Source organism: Cyprinodon tularosa, unplaced genomic scaffold, assembly GCF_016077235.1.
Source record: "Cyprinodon tularosa strain WSP-4 unplaced genomic scaffold, ASM1607723v1 ctg71, whole genome shotgun sequence".
In the NCBI taxonomy this organism is placed as follows: domain Eukaryota; kingdom Metazoa; phylum Chordata; class Actinopteri; order Cyprinodontiformes; family Cyprinodontidae; genus Cyprinodon; species Cyprinodon tularosa.
In genome coordinates this window covers 2523538-2545205 of record NW_024039463.1, presented here as the reverse complement: position 1 = coordinate 2545205, position 21668 = coordinate 2523538, and the positions used below count along the sequence as shown (strand labels likewise).

The following is a 21668-nucleotide window of genomic DNA, read 5'->3' as shown; positions in this document are numbered from 1 at the left end:
CGGACATATCTCTGTAAATCCTAGAGATGGTTGTGAGTGAAAATCCCAGTAGATCAGCAGTTTCTGAAATACTCAGACCAGCCCTTCTCGCACCAACAATCATGCCACGTTCAAAGTCACTCAAATCACCTTTCTTCCCCATACTGATGCTCGGTTTGAACTGCAGGAGATTGTCTTGACCATGTCTACATGCCTAAATGCACTGAGTTGCCGTCACGTGATTTGCTGCTTAGAAATTAAGTGTTAACGAGCAGTTGGACAGGTGTACCTAATAAAGTGGCCGGTGAGTGTATGTTTACACAATGGTGACGCATTATTTGCTAAAATAAGTTAAATGTATGATCTGTCAGTGATAAAACCTCCCTATGCGCCACACACCAGAGTAAATACACGTAAGCGTCACCTCCTATCTCTTTCTGGATCTACTGCACATACTGTAACACCGCTCCTCTCGCCGCCGTGCGTAAAAGGAGGCACCTTGGTCCATTGATTCGCCTCCCACTGGCGACACCTGGACCAATCCGTTTCTCCTTAAAGGAACAAAGCTTTTATTTTTCCGCAGATGCCTATGATGAAGTGTTTCCATCCTGAGCTGAGTAACCCTATCAAACATTTCCATTCGCTAAAAATTTGAATGCGTTTTTATCAGAAACTATGTACCGACTCAGCCTTAGGCGGCTGTTTTCCGCTTGCGATGTGAATAAGTCCGGAAGAATCGAGTATGAGGACTTCACAGCTGTGTGCAGGGAGCTCGGCGTCCCAGAGACAGAGTTTCAAACTCTGTTCATGAAGTTCGGAGCAGATGAGGTCGGATACATCGACTACTGTCAGTTTTCTTCAAGGTTTCAGGAAGTTTCGGAGACTCTCAACCTCGCGTCATTTGGCGCTGGAGCAACTCAAACTCCGTGGGAAGAGTTTGTGGACAGGATAGATGAGGAGTTTGTCCTCCCTGAAAGGTAAACACATTAAACGCCTTCAGGATCCACTGCTGCGTCTTAGTAACCCTGTTTTGCATTTTTTTGTTTTTGTTTACTTTTTAATGTTTTTGATCATGATACAACTTTAAAATGTAACGTTTTTTTGTGTTTTACGCGAGAGACAAAGCCGTGCGTAACAATGAAGTGAAAGGGAAGCGATGCTTGGTTCTCATATATGCATATTTTCCTAATTTGAGAAGGGTGCCATAGATTTGCATAGTGTGAGAAAATGCCAAACCTATATTAGATTTTAATTGGAGACACTGTAATTATTTTTTCTCTTTGTTTGAGGCCTTTGCTTTAAGTCTCATGTCATTTGCAGCATCTTGAAGATTTTGTTGCAATTAGCCCCAACAATTTGTACTAGGTGTTCCATCCCCACCGCATAATGCTGCCACCACCATGCTTCCATTTGAGGATGGTTTTATATATAGATGCTAATCTTTTTTTAATGCAGTTGTGCTATAATGTTGTCTTGTTTTGATGTTGGATCTGTGAAATTATCTACATAGGCTGTGTTCTATTTAAGGATGCAATTAATCAATTAATGAATTGATCCAAAGTTTCAATTCAAAAGATCAATTGACTAACAATTGTCAAGCAACTGTTCTCTATAAAAACCTAAGTTCCCTCTTGTATAAAGACAGCCTTAACCTTACTTGAGGGATGCATGCTTAATTTTAACAATTGATTATGAAGCTGCATCACATATTTTGATTAAAAAAACTAAATGTGTTCGGTTACTGAAAATAATATATATAAAATTATATACCGTAAATAAAATAAGTTAAACAGTTATGATACTCCATAAACAGAGATTTAAAATTATCATATGAAAAAAGTTGTCCTGATATACTGTCAGACATGCTTTAAGCTTTGTCTGAATAAAGTGGACGGTAACTGTGATATAGGTCTGTGTTTAGGACGGTCCAACATTAGGTTGGTGACAGTGACACGAGGTGCTGTTAGCCATGCTTCTAAACAATGCTTCTGGTTGCTCTCAAACAAATGTTAAAGAGCCTATATCATGGGAAATCAACCCTTTTGACCTTTTAGCTCTGTTATAATGCTGTTTATCAAAATCATGGACAAAGTGCTGTTTTGCTTTCTTCATGGATGTGTGAGTGATCCTCATGAATTGTCTTTTCTGAGAGACAGCCTCTCCCTGTCCTGTGAAAACCAGTAGTCAGAGGTTATGTAAAGCTGCACCCTCCAGGAAACATCTACTGTATTTTCACCACACTGAGCCTATGTTGTAAAGAAACTGCCACTTTTAGAAACGCCCTCTTTTAGCTGCTTATCTGTACAGCAACTTTGTTCAGACAGCAGAATTGTCTTAAAACAGCGACATCATGAAATAGATGGAACCCAGACAAGAGAGGCAGCTTCGCTTTGAAGTGTTTTTCATCCAGTGATGTTATTTCATCATGGCCTGCCATGCAAAACTGCTGAATGCCCTCTATATAGATGAAAACTTAAGGAGATGATGAGTTTTTATAGCTAAAATAAAAGGTTAGATTGCACTCTGCATCCTTGTCACCACCAAACAGAGTAAAATAGTCAGACAGACAAGCTTACAAAATTTAAAGTAAAGGAATCGTTTGACATACAACGTTTCCATCCCAAAGCAAACACTTCCTGATCCGCTATGAATTATGCATTACACACGGATCAATACAATTTCCATTACTCTAAAAAAGCAAAGAACAAAAATTATTCTTTTAATATTCTTTCTACTTTGGGAATTTTGGTTTTATTTCTTCAATTTACCCCTCACTTACTGCTGCTCAGGGGTCAAAGTCGATTTAAATTCACAGGGTTTTGATATAAAAAAAAATAAAAATACAGAGAGAACCTACGTAATTGCCTTGCAATGCCATACCAATCCAGACCTAAATTGAATGTATATGCTAACTAAAATGTTAAAATATTTAAAGGAAAGAGAGATCAAGTTTTAATGACAATTCAAGGAAACATTTACATCATATTTAAATAGATAGAAACGACAACTATGAGAAAGAAATATTCAAAGATCTATGTACCTTTTCACCTGGCTCTTTATTAAATTCAATTCAATTTCAATTCAGTTTATTTATAGAGCGCCAATTCACAACACGTCATCTCAAGGGACTTTACAGTTCGATCAGATTATACAGTCAAATTGATTCAAAGTTTTTCTATCTAAGGGAAAATTAGGTGATTGCATCGACTCATTGACTCAAATACAATCCCTCACACTAAGCATGCTTGTAGCGACAGTGGAGAGGAAAAACTCCCTTTTAACAGGAAGAAACCTCCAGCAGAACCAGGCTCAGTGTGAGCGGCCATCTGCTGAGGCCGACTGGGGTTCAAGGAGACAGAAGCAGAGGTACAAAAAGCAGCTGTAAAAGGCGGCCCCGTTCAGGAAACACACAGCTAGGCAGACAAGCTCCGAGCCAACACCCATGTCAGAGGATGAAGAGAGCACATCCAGCCAGTCACGGTCAGAGAAACAGGACTACACTGGAAAACAGGCAGATCTCCAGCATCTATAAACAAGGGTGTTGATGGAAGCAGCACAGCTGGTGTCTCTCTATAGGATGATGTCACAGATGTCACCAATCATTTGTTTTTTGCCCAGCTTTTTCAGTTTGTTGAGCATTTGGTTGCCTTTGCCTATTTGTTGTCGGCTATAAGTTTTTTTTCTATTATTTAGCCTCAGGGAGCAGCTGGCTGACCTTTACCAGGTCATTCACTCCTCTGCAAACACCACTCTTCTCAAGGAGTATGAGGAAATCATCCGATCTCTTCTCAGTTTAAGCCTGGAAAACAAACTAAAGTGTGAACAGTTGGAGACATCTTTGAAGCGGTAAGAAAAATAACACAAGTATTTGTTTTAAAAAGTGACAACCAATTTGCTTTTAATCATAATAACATTCTTTGAGGCCAATAAAGTCCTGTTCAGATCACCCGATCCTCCAAATATTGCTTATAAAAGCTTAATTTAGTCTGACCATAAGTAAAAGGTTTTACCTTCATGTTAAAACAGAAAATAATTGTCATAAATGGTGGCTCCATATCAACCCATTTTGTCCTGTTTGTTCTGTTTAATTATTTATACCGTCTTTTCTAATGATAGATTATTTTTTTACCATGCTTAATTCAACAGTTGTTAATAAATGACATAGTAAATGTTTCCCAAGATTAACTGGGATTATAATGGAATTTGTTTTTGCTTCCTGGTGATCGTAAATAACAAAGCTTTTGATTCCGAACAGACAGAACTGTCACTGAGCTTGGGTGCAGTTTACTGTGCCATCTGTCAGCTGGTTCATCATCATTATGTTCAACTAAAGCTTCTGCTGCTTCGTATTTATCTTATTGAGAGCTCCAATAATTATTCTTTGGAATATTCAGGTAAGTCTCAGATCTCAGATTTATGTTGTTAGTTTCACTCTATGGACTTACCACATCTTTTTTCCTGAGATACGCTTCGGTTTGTGACATGCATGTATGCACAATAGTTCATTTTTTTTGACCCACAAGGAGAGTGCCCTTATCTTTTTTTTTTTTTTTTTTTTACATACATTTTTTTTTTTTTTTTTTTATCATTTTATCATTTTGTTCTTTAGCCTTTTGAAATAGGCTACTTATATGACGTGCACTATAAATGATATAAAACAGTGGTGAACAGTCAGGGCTTTCGAAGTCTTTTCTGCTGGCCTATAATCATCAAAAGCACTGATCCACATTCACAACCTAAACTTTAATTTTCTTCCATGCAATGGGATTACTTATTCCAAACAATCGTTTTTCCTAATTCCATAGCATTTCTCTTGGCTGAGTTTTTGTCTTTTTTGCTAGAGTTTTTGTCCAATCAGACTTCAGGCTGTGTGCATTGCTATGTCAATCAAATCTTCCCAGGGCCTTCAGAATCATTAGGGAAGGCTGTTGTTATCTTAACAGTATTAATGAGGGACGGTTTCTTTAAAAAAATTGGATTTCAGATTTGCCCCACACTTCCAGCTAGCGGGCTTACCTGATATCAGCATTTTCTCTCCTCTGATTGGCTAGTTAGAGCAAAACATGGATCCCTGGTATGATATGTTTTGTTTGTATGCTCTATCTTATCATTACATTGTATATTTGTATAGTATTGATAGTTTCTTTCATTAAAGTATGAAATTTGTGATGTTAAGAATTTAATTTGGGAGAAGCCCCCTGAAGGCCTAGCCAGATGCACCACCCACCACTGATATAAAATGTTTTTATTTGGATGATTATTGGTATAACATGCAACTATATGGATTAGTTTCTCATCTTTCTTTGACAGCAACTTCCATATTGCCTGTAGAAAGCACATTCTGCTCATTTTAAAGGGGCAGAAATAAACCAGTTTGCACATCTAAAAATCTGCTCCGTAATCTTTCTTTTTCAGGGACAGCACAATCAACTATCGCATGTGCAAAACATTGCTATTTAGTGCCCCTTATTTTTAGTTTTCAATATTGTCTGATTTTACCCTAAATCTCAGACAGGAAAAATCTCCCTGTATCTCTCTACACTGGTTCTGCGCAGTTCGCAAAAAAGTATGAAAAGTCTGGTATGAGAAGCGAGTAAGACTGGAATCTGCTTCTGCGTGAGACTTTAGTTGCACTTTAACAAACATGTAAAAAAAAATAATTCTATTTTTCTTTGAGGACTGGAAAAATTATGTAGTGCGTCCTCATTTTGACCCCCTCCTTTTAAGTTCTCTAACAGTAAGATTCAAAGATGTTTTTTTTTTCTTCATGTTCTTAACATCAGGGTGTAAGAACAATCTTTACCTCTGTCTACCTGTGTTTGTTCCAGGAGTTATGGATTTTTTTACAGTTATTTTAAAAGTTATGGATTTTAATATATATTTTTGAAAGCTTGTGAGTCTATAATTTCTTGTAGCCATACTTTAGTTTATAGAGCATTCACCTTGCTTGAATGAATAACCACTTTTTTAGACCATCTCAAATAAAACTTAAATGTTATTCTAGTCAACTTAAAGAGCATATTGCAGTGCGTCTTTATATTCATATAAATAGAATAGAAAAATCTTAAGACCATTACATTTTTCAAAACGGTTCAGATTAGTTTTTTTTCTCTCTACATAATCAATGTAAACTGATTTAAATGTTTTATTTCTTTTCTTATTTATTTATTTTTTAGAACATTTCAGTGTGGGTTTATGCTACTGCAATAACAGATGATATCTTTGTAGGCATTTTTTTTAAGGCTATGCTTACGTTTGTGGAAGGAGGCTTTACGTGCTGGTTTGGAAACATTCATTGCTGCAACTTCCAGCTACTAAAAGCAGTCTATTGTTTAATAATAGGCCATTTTCGACTAACCAATTACCCTAACAGGCATGTTTTTGGACTGTGGGAGGAAACTGCAGTAATCAGAGAGAACCCACACATGCAGGGTGAGAGCATGCACCCTCTGTTTAGAGAAACCCACGGCCGTCATATGAACCCAAGGCTTTCTTGCTCCAATGAAAAAAATCAAGTTAAAAATTGTAAATTTGCAAGGGCTATGAATACCTCTGTTCTCCTTCTCCTCACCTTATAATATTTTCATTATCAGGAGCTTGTTGGAGCTGCTGGTCTCTACCATTTGTAGTGTTTTTGTTTTTTTTCATAGAAAGGTTTGCTTGTAGCATGATTAGTCATTATGGACTAAAGTTACAGAAAGGTGTTTATCCAGCTTTAGAAATCATTTTTTTTTTGCTGCCTGTTTCAACAGTAGCACCACAACAACATGAGATTCAGTCTTTTGTCTGGGAACAAACAGATTTGTTTGATTGCAATCAAACAGCCCTTGTTTTAAGTAGTTTTTTTATTTTGCAAAGTTGGTATGGGGAAGCAGTGAACATCACTGAATTTCTGACCATTCTATGCCAGAAGGTGAGGATTGTGCAGAGAGGTTAGAGCAGTAGATGTGATAACAACTCAGAACCTTTTGCCTACTGGATGAGCTCTCTCTCTGGTTGAGCAAGTGCGCTGCAAAAGACAAGTTGCATTCCTTCGCATAAGGAAGTAGGAACCTTTAAATATGCTGCCCCACCCAGTTGTTTTATTTATATTTTTAGAAACTGAGCATGTCTCCTCATTGTGTTTAAGTGATGTCTGGGAATTGATCAGCAATGTGAACTGATGAGCGTGTTCAGGAAACAATCAGTAAATCTTAACAAAACTTTCCCTCAGATCAGCTTGGTCTGTGTGAGTAGTAGTGAGTAGTCATCAAGGCTGGAGTTTTGGATCTTGCATATGAATGAAAGTAACCTGGATTCTTCTTTTCTTGGACGTTTGCTGGATGAACTGTTTTGGTTGGATAGATTTGAGGTTGCTGTTCAAACCTGAGTTTTCCATTCTGTTAAAACAGAGCTGAAGAGATAAATACCAGTCAGCTTGCAGAGATGGAAGATGATATTCAGCAACACCTTTCCCGAGCAGAGGAGCGGGTGAGAGACGAGGTGAGTACCATACAAACTAACTTGTTCTTTGATTCATCTTTAACAGAGAAATAATAATATCAGTCACAAAAGGATATATTATAAGAAAACATATAACTGGAATGTATATGTATAGTATTTATAGTGCATAAGAATTTCAACTGATATTAATAGTTTATTTCTACCTGGGTTGCCTAAGTACAGTGGAATCCGCTTATAGTGTTCACGGATATACAGTAGTAATCAACCGCTTATATAGATCAAAAGACTTGGGAAAGAATCATTTCTATACAAATGCTCTTTAAACAATTTGTTATAGTAATCAAGAAATCCGCTTATAGTTTTGGCCATTTTATGAATGCATACATGTGCAAAAATAATTTTAAAATTACGCGTACATCTCGGAGGTACAAGAGCGCTTTGGTGCGTGTACCAGTGCTGCGCGCAGCGAGGAGGGGGAGGAGGATGAAGAAGTGGAGACTGTTGTCCCTTCCAGAGCTGAGATGAGGAATGCAGTTTGCATTTTGAAGACTGGTCTCCTGCATGTTGGTTTGAAAAACTTTGACGTTTTACATCATTTTGAAAAAGAAGTATACTCGGTGTTGGACAACACTCTGATCCAGGGAACCATGGATAGATATGTTAAGTGATTTCTTAATGGTGGGCAGCCGATCCGCAACACAAAACAGAAGTAGGCTAGCTTAAATTTTTGTGTAGCTTATGCAGTTATCTTCTATGTTGTTGTTCTATGAAAATGTTTGTTTCAAACTTTATTTTCAGACATGTTAAAAAAATGCACCAACAGCACAGCAGAGCCGACACACAGAATAACTTACATAGGCCTACTGTAGGCTATCAGAGTTATGTCGGCACACTGTGCAGTACAGTGCTGTGCTGATTAAACATTTGTTTCAAACTTTTCAGACATGTTAAAAAAAATGCACCGGCGTCACAGCAGAGCCGACTCCCAGAATAAGTTACATACTGTAGGCCTACTGTAGACTATCAGAGTTATCCGCCGTGCAGTACTGTGCTGTGATTAAGCATTTGTTTCAAACATACTTTTTCAGACTTGTTAAAAAATTGCACCGGTGGCACAGCAGAGCCGAACAAACAGCACATAATAAGTTACGTAGGCTACCAGAGCTATGTCTGCGCACAGCGCAGTATACTGTAATTAAACTTGCATGGTACTGTGATTAAAATTCAGTAAATCCGTTTCGTAACCACTACAGTATGAGCGGATTCCACTGTATTTGTGTTGCAGGCTAAAACAGCAGGTTATGGGTCTTTCTCACAAAGAGGCTCTGTAACGTCTGATGAAAGCCCCACTTCAAGCTCTTGGCCACTATGCACCTCTGACTGCGCTGGTGTCATGTTTGCAGGAGCAAAAGAAAATGGAAGGAATCATAGCAACCATGCAGAGGAAGCACAACAATGAGGTTGCAGACCTGCATGCCACAGCTGATCAACTGTTAAAGGTAGGTTTTCCTCTGAACATGCATGCCTGTTTCTATGGAAAATTGTTTAAATGTTTTAACTTCTAGGGGATAAAACAGTCCACCAAGAAAATCTATTGAGTAAATCCAGCAGATATTTAATATATACAGGGATTTGACATGCATGTCTGAAACATGTTGCCTATTGTTACTAGAGGAAATGATGTACAGACGGTTCTTTCTTTCTCAGGAGTGAGAGAATTAGACTAGCACTAGATATTTTACTGTAGATATCGATCCATAGATAATGTGGATTCACATCTACCTACATACCTAGAAGGCATTGCAGAGATTATTGCTGCCTTATTCTTGACCTGCACAGTCCTGGATGAAATCTGAACCTTACCTGATCTTTTTTTATGGCTTAACCAGAGCAGGCAGTGATGAATAAGTAAAGCAGCGACTAAATAATCCTGTTTATAACCACCACCTTGAGGAAAGGTTGTACTTAATTCATAACCTGTGCTTGGCTTTCTGCACACAGTGTCTGAGTGTGAGCACAACCTCATATCCTAAAGAAGTTCCATCCTAAGAATCTGATATGCATCAAATTAAACTAATGTTGTTTAGTAAGTGTAAGACAAGGGCATGTGATCTCATTCATTGTTTTTTTGGGCTCTAGTTATTCTCTCTGCAGCAGTGGACTAGCTGATCTACCTCTTTACTTTGTATAGACTTATAATTTTACCAGATCAGAACAAACTAAAGGAGTCTCACAGACTGGTCCACTGAGCTACTGCCATTTGTTTGGTGCAAAGCTGTCAAATTTAAGTCCTTGAGGCCTGAAATCTTTATGCTGCAACTTTAAGACATATTTGTTTAAAAGATGCTGAATCACATAATCGGATATCATTATGCCATTTGATTCAGGTGTGTTGGACAAGGAGCAATATAAAAGTTGAAACTCCAGACCTTTCGGACTCATTGTTGTAAATTTGCAATGGCTATGAATACCTCTTTTCGGGCCGATTCTCCAGTCGTGTGAGAATTTTTCGATCAGGCCGAGTTTCAGCCTCCTCTTGCGTCCTGCATCGTGTAGTATACAAGGGGCGATTTGCCTCTCACGACCACCTACCTATGAGGAATCGTAAGGTCGGGAGAAAATCAAACATGTGCCATCTCTTTGCGCTGAGTCCCACATTTGGTTTTTGGACTTACAGTGTGAGCAGGTAGGTTGCATCAGAGCGTCGGGCAGCAAAGTGTGAGAACATGCATCAAGAGCTGTGAACGTTTAAACCCTGAGTTTTTGTCATACAGTTTCAGCTGTAGCTGCATGCAACGGTTGAAAATATTGCACAGTGTATGGCCAGCTTAAGATTGGCACATGGAGCCGTTTGCATATCTGGTTGGCGTTGTCTAGGTCGATGGTGTTAAAGGCTAAGCTGAAAGCTGTGGGAAGTCCAGGGACCATATTTATCAAACTTCTGAGAATTATTCCTAAGATGACTCTTAAGTGTGGACTTAAGAACACAATATTTCCAAGTTAAATGCGGGAATTAAAAGTTATTTATCAAATGTGTCACTCACACTTTTAAAAAAGTGTAGGACTTAGATGATGTCTTTGAATTGACCATTTGCTTAACGGAACTGCTTATTGTTGGCTGGCATGGCCCAGCTTTATCACCAGTATTGCACAACTTAAATATTGGAATAAAATCTGGCAGACCAATTGAAAACACCTAAATCAAGATAAAAAGCTCAATATTTCAAAAAAGCTTTTATTAGATTATGAGGTTTTTCCAGAACTGTTGATGTGCATCGCCAAAAACACAGCAGAGTTGTTCATGATTTTTCATCATGAGGCTCCTTTATGAGTTTAACTTTGGAATATGAGTGATCTGGGAAGTTTTAGTCACATTCAAGACTATTAAAAAAAAGAAAAATCTAAAATAAGCTTAGGTGATATTGGACAACATACGGACATGCTGTAAGTTCATGCATTTGTGCCGACAGGCCACCAATTATTTATGTAATTTCCATGCATTTGTAACACACGGTTATGACTTGCTTATCTCATAGCCACTATTTATTATTGCACAGCCATTAGATAATCCTGTGGCCGCCCTTAAGTGACAATGGCCTCCAGTTTATTTCCTCCTAAATGATGTTTTCAGATGTTGTTTTGTGAGAAACTGTAATAGAGATATAGTTCATATTCCATTACCTGCTAGAGCACTGGAACTGCTTTTAGTTCGAGCCTGAAGCTCTGCTGCACATGGTTACTGATGTGATAATGACCCTTATTAAGTTCATAACTTCATAAATTATACCCGCTCTGTTCAAACAATACCGTTTGATCAGCTGTATGCCATCAAAGCCTAAAGGTCTTCCGCTCCCAGGAATTGCACATCTCTCTTTTGTCAATACCATCCTCTAGTGGCAACTCCTACCCATTTTAGACACCTCAGGAGGTCTCTTTGATATTTGGAGGAGTAAGAGTGATTCTTGGTTTTGGGAAAGTTCATAAATAGCTTTTGTAATGTTTGAGAGTAGGAGTAAATCTTAGTACTTAGGAGTAAAAAAGCCCTTTAAGAAATCTGATTAATATGACTCCTGATCTACAGTATAAGCAAACTGCACACTGTCCAGGAGGAGGCCTGTGAGGTCTTTATTTCAGTCATCAAAACTGTGTTTGCAGCTCATTTTGCCATTTGTGGAACGTTTTTAACTGTTCACAGCTCATTTCTTTTTTGTTTGCTTTATTTTTCTTTTTTTGCTAGAGTGTTTTCATCACATATGTTTTTGCAGCTCGTTTAGTCATTTGTCACCATGAAAACCCACTAAATATAAATATGTGGCTGCAAGATGGCAGAATGTTGTCCGGTTCATGTGATAATTTGATTGTGAATAGCTTCAGGTATTTAAGGAAGAAGTGTGTTCTGTAGCCAGTATGAAACCAACACACAACAGCAATTTTTTTTTATTTATTTTTTTTTTTTTCTTCTTTTTTTTTCCCTTTTTGCTGTATTGGAGCCAACATACACTTTGTTTGAAATGGCTCTGTACATAAAATAATCAATCTGGATGTATTTTAATAAAGCATCCCTTTGTGGAAGCAATTGCTGCTTTGGTCCTGTAGATGGCGACAGTTGACAGTAAACGGCTTGTCCTGCTTTGAACCAGGATTACTGACTATTGGCTGCTAACACTGAGGTGAAGACTGTGTGGGCTGCTCAATTAAAAGGGATTGAGGAAATGTCTAAGCATTGATACCAAACTTTTATTTATATGACTTTATCTTGCTAGATGTAGTGCAAGTAATGGTACCTAATCGTAATGGAATAGACCACTAGAATGTCAAAATAATTGATGAAAAAAAAAAAAATCTAAACACACATGTAAGAATACAGAATTCCTGATAAAAAGTTATTGGTTTCTTTTTAGCGTAATGCTAACTGAACCAATACAGCACCAGGATTAACTAAACCTGACTGTTAGTCTGGTTTGGAGCAGACTAGTTGCACAGAATTAATCACCATAAGTGATTTATATGTCACTGATTTGGTAAAACAGTTTCTTAAGCCAGAAAAAAATATCATAATTTGTATAATGGTTGCAGCAGAATAGGTGATTTGGTCAAAATGACAGCCACCTATTCAGCCAAAATGACATTCTGTTTTCAAAATAATGGGATGATAACTTGTGAGGGTTCAGAAAACCAAAATTGGTGCAGACTAAAAAACAGAACTGCTGATTTAATTAAATAGTTTTAACAAAATGTTCATCTGGCTTTGTTTGAAGAACAAGGAAAGCTCTGAACTAAACCAGTCAAAAGAGGAGATGATCCGACTGAACAGACGGATAAGCGATCTCCTACAGGTAAGGAACATCAGACTTGAGATCAGTCATATATATACACTGCAAAAAATGTAAATCTAAATAAGTAATTTTTCTTAAAACAAGTGAATTTATTCTTGAATTGAAGAGGTAAGTGGGACATTTTGCAAATGGAACAAGACGATTTATATTTAAAATAAGAAAAAAACTATTGCTTTGTCTTATACAAGTGCATATTATCTAATTATCTTATTTCAAGAGTAAAAATACTTATTCCATTGGCAAATCATCCCATTTGATAAAATTAAGGGTATATACACTTGATTCAAGAAATTTTTACTTATTTCTAGATCATTTTTGCAGTGTAGGTTCAGTTGAATGGTGTTAAACTTTGTCTTTTTGCAGGAAAATGAGCAGCTGCGAAGTTCTCTGATTAAAAACCAGACAAACGTGGCTGTACTTCACTCTGAGCTGGACAAGCTAAAAAACATATATGCAGACCAGAAAGCCCAACATGAAAGGTAGAAGATCTCTTCTGGCCCAGTTAGTATTTTGTGATCTATCATCTATCCGAATTTTTTAAAAGATTGTAATTTTTACAGAGAAATGGAAGGGTTAAAGAAGATGATGATGGAATATCAGTCATACTCCAATCAGATTCAGATCCTACAGTAAGTCCACACTAAATAAGTTTTTCTGTTTTGGAAGATTAAATTAAGAAGGCATTTATTTCAGGGATTATTATTATCTTACAGTCTCAATATATAAAGGAATATTTAAAGAAGCAAAGATTCTAAAGTCAGCCTGAAAGTAAAAAAGATCAGCAGTAGAAAATCAAACATGAGCAACACTGATGGAATTAGAGGTGAGGAGGTGGCAGAGTGACAGAAAAGGAGAACTAGAGTCTGTAAAGGAGTGAAAATATGTCGTTTTATACAGTCCTCCATTTGTTGCCCGCAAAGTAGTTGTTGGACCAAAATAATATACACAATTCTGGCCCAGCCTGATGTTTTCTTTACAAGCTTAAGTCTGTTGTGATAAAAGAGCTACAATAGTATTATTGAGTTTTGGATGTAACCAAGTAATCTACAAGTAGGGCTGTGTTGTTACCTTAATGGGATGGGATTTTTATAAATCGAGGATACTATAAAACAGGGCAAGAAAACTCTAAATTTGATTGAAATTGATTGAGGTCCTACCATTGAGAATGTTTGTTGCTATGGAATTTTTTAAAAAGTCAGAAGAAAAATAATTAATAATAATTCATTTTTCCTACCAAGTCCAAGAATGAAGATACTTTTATGGTATGCAGAGAGGATTTATTATTATTTTTTGCAAACGAACAAAAACCTGTTTCTAAAAATGTGATAAAGAGGTAAAATATGGTAAAAACAAAAAGGGTGCCTAAAACACTACCATGGGGAGCACCACTGGCAACTGGTGAAGCTCTTGATCTGTTCTGGCTGAAGCTGTTTTCGAGAAGTATTACAATTAATCAGCAGAGACAAATCTCACAGTTTGAGCTGCCAGAAAGGAAGAACAATAAAAAAACTATTGGGCAGCATAGTGGACTTTGAGTCAGTACAATAAAATAGAATACAGTATAAAGTGTTCTCTGTTGTTTTTGTTGGTCTGGAGGTTGAGGTGTGTCCTAACAAACAGAAAGGCTTTGCATCACACAGTCAATTATACCACTTTTGTAGTTATGCTTCTTTTGCTTCTTCTGAACAAACTTGTTAACTATGTCATTTAGCTCTGTTTTGAATTGAGTTTTGTATAATGTGAAAAATTTGAATGCCCCTAAAGTCTCTGGCAAGTAAATATTAGTAGAAATGTTTTTGTTTTGTTTCTTATAAATAAGAGATGTGCAACTTGACAAAAAAACAAAACAATTTTAAGATGTCATTTTTAAAAAGTAAAATCATGTAATGTAACCTTTCACATGAAATAATAGTTTTCAAGATAATACCACGCTCTTTGTGCAAATACCGTTTGCCCAAAACAAAAACCAAAAATTAACAAAATAAGGGTTAAAATAACAATAAAATTAGCCAGGTAAATTGAAGACAGATCTTAAAAAGCGGAGGCCGATATAGAATGTGCCTTATGGATGATATCACAATCTCTCCATCTTTCTAGATCAATAACAAACACCAACATTTTACCATCTGATATTTTGATGAAGCCCATTTCTACAATAAAGATTATGTGGAAAGCTGGGTCAGAAAGCAGAAACAGGCAATTTATGATGTATATTCCATTAAAGAGAAGTTTTGATGAATCCCACTGAGCTTTGGGTTGTTAAGACAACTGTTTGAAAAAGCAAAGAAAACAAAACATGCTCTAAATACAAACATCTTTATCATGTTACTGAAAATCTGCAAGGTAAAAAAAAATCCTAGCTATTTAAACAAAATAACTTTCAAAGTGTTCCTTGTGAGCAGTGATTGACCAGACTAAACAGAGAGATGGTGGCTCATTATAAGCAAGATAAAAAGAACAGAAATGAAGGAATGAGGAAGAGATTAACTCTTTTGGCATTGTTTTTTTTTTATGCTTACCGTAGTTGTACGATGGTTAATTATGTGCTATTTTGTTTTCTTAATCACATTAACAGGGAAATGAACAAGAAGCTGTATGACAGTAATGATGGCCTGCGCTCAGCATTAGCTGGTCAAGTGGTTTCAGCTAAAAGGAGGGTAAGATCCTTGTTTGCTCAGCTATGTTTCCTCATATCTGCTGGATTTGTTTCATAAAAAAAAAAAAAAAAACTGAAAGATATCAGAGCTTCAAGATTAAAATGTTTCCTCCATGTCACTTCTAAACCACACAACAGCGTTCTCCTCAAGATGAAATCCCCGCCAGGAGAATAAAACCTCTTCGACAGAGCACGCTCAATCATGGCAGGTAGATGCAGCTCTCATTTCTTCTCATTTATGTGATTCCTCAGATTGATCTTTAGGTGAGTTGTAATGCGATCTTATGTGTGGACAGGTCCGAGCTTGATCCCAGCCTCCTCCATGTATCAACCTGGGCTGAAAGGTACCTAGACAGTGGCTTGTCCATACCAATGGACACAGCAGAGAGCTCAGCCAGTGACTATGATAGTGACGACAGCAGGAGCTCTGTGGAAACTGTCCATCTCAGCTATTCTTGTGTCCCATCGGATGTGGAGGTGAGGTGGATAAAAACGGGGCAGGATACATTTAAAACAGAAAGGCAGTTTGCTTTGACAGAACTTAAAAATTTGATTTATTTTGGCTCCAGATATCAGAGGTCAAATCTGAGGCTACAGTGTCGTTGGCTCCCAGCAAAACCAGCTCCACCGCTTCATCCATGCGAAGACGCATATCTGCCTTTCCAACAAAGGTAAGTCAGCTTGGATCGTGGTACGCTATATTTTACAAGCAGGCAATTATAAAGATGCAGAAAAAAATGTTGAGATTCACATCTGTTAAATAAATTAGGGCTGAATACATTAATGGAATTGATCATGTTTAATTGAATATTGAAACACTAATTTAGTAATTGATTAATAGTTAACTTGCTAATAGAGGCCCTGAGACATGCCTTTAGCTGAAAGAGCAACCCACTAAGAGCAGTTACTATTCTAAAAGTTTAAAAAATATATATATTGTTTTGTTTTCAAGATGAGAAACCCTTTTTGTCTATTGATATGCTCTATCCCGAAGTTATCAAAGGGCACAGTTTTAGCTTCATTTAGTTTAAATTCTATGTAAAATCGTCTTCAATGAACCTTTAGCCATCTGATTATTAATTGAAAAAAGAATCAACAGATTAATCAATCAGCAATTGTTTTGAGTTGCAGCCCTGAAATAAATAAAGATTTCATTTTAGGATTATAATCTCACACTGAATTATTAGGTATAATACAAACTTTGATTAGAGTACATTTGATTCCATATAAAAAAACAAAATGTTTTTTTGGATAAAACTTTGGGTAGCACTATTATTAGGACCCCTAACAATACTTTCTTTAGGAATTCACAATGCTGGAGCATACAGAGGGAAACACAGCTAAGATTGAGGTCTGCGGACTAAAGACGAACGCACCTGGAATGGAATCTCTCACATAGTAGCATCTCAAAGTATAGGATCCCAGTAAAGTTTATTAAAACCACATGTGTGCAGTTTTAAAGGTAGAACAGAAAAGTGATTTTCCTTTCAGGCCTTCTAAGATGCCAAATGGCATCTAGGTAACACCTGCTGGTTGTAATGGGGACCTGGTGACCCTAAGATGCCACAGTATTCTGCAGCTCCCTAATAAAAAGCTTTGGGGACTCTTATCCCTCTAGCTATCCTGCTACACAGCCCTGTGACTAAAATAAATATTTGTTGTCACATTATATTTGTTAACTATGAAAACAGAAAATCATGATTTTATCTCTTATAAAGCTGAAAAAGTAATGAATATACAACTTAAAGAGGAGAATTTATTTAAAAGGATATGGTGTCGTTATAATGTCTAAAATATCCAGTTTAAGCTTATGTTACTGCATTGAAAGTTTAGGTTAGGTTACGTTCATGTGTTTAATTATATGGTTCAATTCACAACATACTAGAGTACATCTACCACTGCTCTGACTTAAGCCAACCCAAAACGTGTCAGCCAGTCACATTACGGTACTATTGGTTAAGATGGGACATATGGCTGTGACAAAAGCATGAGGTACTGAACTCACAGCTGAAACAAAACTAAACGTGTACACCCACCGGCTGCTGCTATCACATCTGTTTTGCCAGAATCCATGTTTTCCTCTTTGAAAGAAAAACAGCAAGACCATAAAAGTGTGAGTTGTACGTTTCCTTGTGGTTTCTGGTGATATTTCCATTTCTTACTTTGAATGGCTAAGCTTAAACTTGGTTAGACCGGCACTAGGTGTCACCTCACCCAGTCATTCTGGAAGGTTCTGCTGAATGACACTCCTTTCTTAAACGGATTCAATAGTCTCAGGTTTTGTAATGTGTAGAGCTAAACCCTACTGAATTTAAACCATCTGGCTTGCCAGGTTAATAATAAAGATGAAAACAATCCCTTTAATTTTATTTTTGATCAGCATCATGAGCGAAGATTTCTCATTGTCTGTCATTATCAATCTGCATGATATTTAGTCCAGTCCTATGTTATAATCACCCAACACCATGGCCGCGGGAATTGGGAGTTTTAGTGGCAAGAGGGAAATTTTTAATAAATGCAATAAAAATACTTTGCACAGTTTATAAATTTGTGCAAAGTATTTTGCCTTTTATTTTACTATTTCATGTATTTGGATTTTAATTAAATTATTTTGAGGCCTAATCAACACAAGTTCACAGAAGTTAAATTGTCAAGGCAACGTCAAGCAAGCTAGTGGTCACAGAGAAAAGAAGTATCCCGCTTGCGGCAGCAGGCTAGCAAATTTACATAGTCTAATGACAGAAATGAGAAGGAAATAATATCCATCTCCCACTTTTTCAGTCAGGGGTGCGGTGGGGCTGGTGCCTAACTCCTACAGTCTATGTGCGTGAAGCAGGGTAAACCCTGGACCCCTCTTCTCGTACATAGACTGCCGCCAGTCTGTAGCAGGGCAACAGAGAGACACATAGACATACAACCATGCACACACACACTCTCACATAAGGACAATTTAGAGAAGCCAATTAACCTAACAATCATTTTTGGACTGTGGGAGGAAGCTTGAGTACCTGGAGAGAACCTACACATGCACAGGGAGAACACCAAACCCTATGCAGAAAGACCCCTTGCCGGAAATTGAACCAAAAACCTTCTTGCTGCAACGCAACAGTGCTACAAACTGCCAATCTCATAGAATTCCTACATACAGTATGTTATTCTAACTCATAGTAATGTCATCATTTGTTTTGTGATGTTCCTTTCAGGAGCCCGAAGACAACATCAAAGTGCCAGAGGAACCTTTACCGAGTTGCTGTCTTGTTTTAGCAGGAGATGCAGGAGCTGGAAAGTCCAGCTTTCTGTTGCGGCTGACGCTCAATGAATTTAGAGCCAACATTCAGACCACACTGGGTGGGTAACAGTAAACATGTCGCCTAAAGGTGTTGTTCCTCACTTACAGGTGGATTCCACTCAAAAATAAAATGTGAAGGTCTTAAAATGGAGTCAATATAGAGTTGAACAACTTAACAGGCAAAATTCGCAACAGCTTATTTAGAAAATTTATCTATTTGATTCTAGGTTATTTAAAATGATTGTTTTTGCTCCCAGGTATTGATTTCCAGATGAAGAGGATGCATGTGGATGGAGAGATGATGAACCTGGAAATCTGGGACACAGCTGGTCAGGAGAGGTATATGTCTTCCTAGAAAGACATTTAGCAAGAAAGTAGCAACATGGAAAAATGGAGCACCAGTTTAGTGTAAACACTGACTCAAATGGAAAATTGACAATGCTCAAAAAAGGGATGATTTTTTTCCTTTGACTCTAGGTTCCGTAGCATTGGAAGGACCTTTTTCCGTAAAGCTCAAGGAGTTCTGCTGCTTTATGATATTTCTTCAGAGAGGAGCTTTCTAAACATCAGGGAGTGGGTGGATCAGATTCAGGTAACATCGCTGCTAATGAGAAATAAATAAATACCACGTATAGTTGTAATACCATGTCTCTCCCTATATTTTTCTGAAGGAGTCCGCTGATGAGAAAATCCCCTTATGTGTTGTTGGAAATAAAGTGGATCTACGGGATCAACTTCCTGCAGAATGCTGTGTTAGCAGCTCAGAAGGAGAAAAGCTTGCCAAAGTAGGTGTTGCTTTCAGCTGGTGGTGAAAGTTTTTATAAATATGTCCATGCTCGAGGTGTTGGAGTAAACAGACCATACATGGGGATGGTAATGCTTTGTTTTTCCTGTGCTCGGCAGAGGTACGATGCCTTGTTCTGTGAAACGAGTGCCAAAGCAGGAACGAACATTGTTGAGGCTGTGCTTCATCTAGCACGGTAAGAAATTTTTTTTTTCATATTTTTGAGCCATACAGGAGCATAACTACTAATTCTAATTGAATTAAAGAAATTAAATTTGGACAATCTTCTGAAGCCACGTTCACATTGCAGGCCTTAATGCTCATTTCTGATTTTCTTGTGAAATCGGATTGCTTTGCGTGGTCGTTCTCATTTCCAAATATATGGAACTCATTTATGTGATCTCCTGTCTGAACTGCTCTCATATAGCAGAAGTGTCCACCATGCACAGTAGTGGACGCAATGACATCACAAGTAGAGATCGCGGTCAGTGTTTGTGGAAGTAAAGAAAGATGGTAAAGCGGAAGTGCATCTATATATCAAATATCACATGGTACCGATAAGACCCATTGAGTTTGCCCTGAAGAGAGCTGTCAAAATCAAAAATGTTCTCTCCATTGATGGAACTCTGCAATATAATCTGCCATGGTTGTTGGTTTCTTCTCCCGCATCCATGTAGCAGGTTGCTGAATAGTGACCATTGTCTAGTTATAATGACGTACATGTTGTACATGTTGAATGCGACCTGGCCGTACAGACACTTGCCACATTTGAAAAGATTAGATACATGTCTCATTTAGGAGCACATAGCCAAGTGGCCTGGGTCGCATTAGAAAAATCAGATCAAAGTAGTTTAGACTGTTATGAAAAGATAAGATACAGTTCAGATATTGGCCAAAAAAATCAGATTTAGGTCATTTCAGGCTGCAGCGTGAACGTAGCCTAGGAGTTAAAATGATTTTCTACAGTATATAGATTAAGTATGAAAATCTTTGAGAATTTGATACTTTTGCTATTTCTATTTAATAACAATGACTTGGAAGTAAAAATAAATCCATGTTTTCTCATGAAACATTTTTCATTAGCTTCATCTGATGATCTTATTTTCTAATTCAAAAATATCAGCCTACTTAAAAGTGTGTCCAAGCTTGGTTTGGCCTCCTTTTGCATGAATCATTGTAAAAATGCAACATGGCATACTTGTCAAGTTCTTAATTTGAACATACAGGAAATGGTACGACATCCACTGCCAACCCTTTAAGTTCCAGTATCAATTATATTTCAGGACACAAGAAATTAAAACTAAAAACGTGTCAAGCAACTGCAAACTGAATAGGGTGATCAGATTTTGACTTGCAATGCTTGCGACAATTCCATTTGGAGAGGCAGATCATGTTAAGACTTGACAGCTATGACATGCTGTGGCATTGATCAGCCTTACTTATTTTAGTCCATCCTAAAAGTTGAAGCATTCTATGAACTGCCAGCCTCATTAGTAATGGCTTGTGGTAGCTTACCTACCTTGTGAAAGTTGTCAATACGTTTTATTTGCTATATTTCTTTGAGAAATCAGTTTTATTACTCCATTATAAAGACATTTTTCACCAAACAGAATTTTTCAATTTATAATAATTAAGAGGAACAAATATAAACTTACAATATATTAAACCGTGTGTATTTAACCTTCATAAATGTATTTCAGTTTCTATTAATATATACATTTTATCTTTAGGACAAATGTCAAGTTTTTAAGATGAACCGCTGACCCTTTATTTGCTTTTCTACAGAGAAGTAAAGAAAAATGGCAAACTGAGACGGCCATCGGAGTCTCAGGTCAAACTGAATGAGACTCTCTCAAAGAAGGCTTACAAAGGTTGCTGTGGACAGTAAAAAACAACCAAACAACGGACAACAGCTGCTTTTTTAAAAAGAAAGAACACACTCCTTTTTTGTCTTTTTTTTAAACATTTAATCTGTGTCACCTCTAAACTGTAAACATAGTTTCATGAAGGGTTACTCTTTGGTCAAAATGAAGGAAAACTGTAAATGTACATATTGAACCGAAATCATCTAATTATCCAAAAATATATAACATTTTGTATTTACTTGGAAATGGATGAGCATTATTGATAACAAGGTCAAATTCAGCTTAAATATATTTTATAATTTTAACAGACTTTTTT

The 21668-nt window shown here is 37.1% G+C and overlaps 1 protein-coding gene across 3 annotated transcripts; it reads left to right on the top strand.

Moving 5' to 3' along the window:
* Positions 1-387: 387 nt before the first annotated feature.
* Positions 388-21379, top strand: zgc:162879 (ras and EF-hand domain-containing protein). 3 transcript variants are annotated; one of them, XM_038268718.1, is made up of 17 exons: positions 390-956; positions 3673-3825; positions 7371-7461; positions 8826-8921; positions 12681-12758; positions 13122-13237; positions 13319-13387; positions 15334-15415; positions 15553-15623; positions 15702-15891; positions 15984-16085; positions 18618-18762; positions 18961-19042; positions 19181-19295; positions 19375-19488; positions 19607-19683; positions 21273-21379. In XM_038268718.1, the coding sequence occupies exons 1-17, from the start codon at positions 655-657 to the stop codon at positions 21373-21375; spliced, it is 1986 nt and encodes a 661-aa protein (XP_038124646.1). In that variant the 5' UTR covers positions 390-654; the 3' UTR covers positions 21376-21379. The 3 variants fall into 3 exon arrangements, with proteins under 3 accessions (XP_038124648.1, XP_038124646.1, XP_038124647.1); XM_038268719.1 differs by having other exon boundaries at positions 392-956; positions 15711-15891; XM_038268720.1 differs by lacking the exon at positions 13319-13387 and having other exon boundaries at positions 388-956.
* The last annotated feature ends 289 nt before the right edge of the window (positions 21380-21668 follow it).

Excerpts from the sequence above, each read along its gene's own strand:
- zgc:162879 (XM_038268718.1), top strand. The coding sequence starts at position 655 with ATGTACCGACTCAGCCTTAGGCGGCTGTTTTCCGCTTGCGATGTGAAT. Across the intron at positions 16,086-18,617 it reads TATCTGCCTTTCCAACAAAG|GAGCCCGAAGACAACATCAA; the intron begins GTAAGTCAGCTT and ends TGTTCCTTTCAG. Across the intron at positions 19,489-19,606 it reads AAGGAGAAAAGCTTGCCAAA|AGGTACGATGCCTTGTTCTG; the intron begins GTAGGTGTTGCT and ends TGTGCTCGGCAG.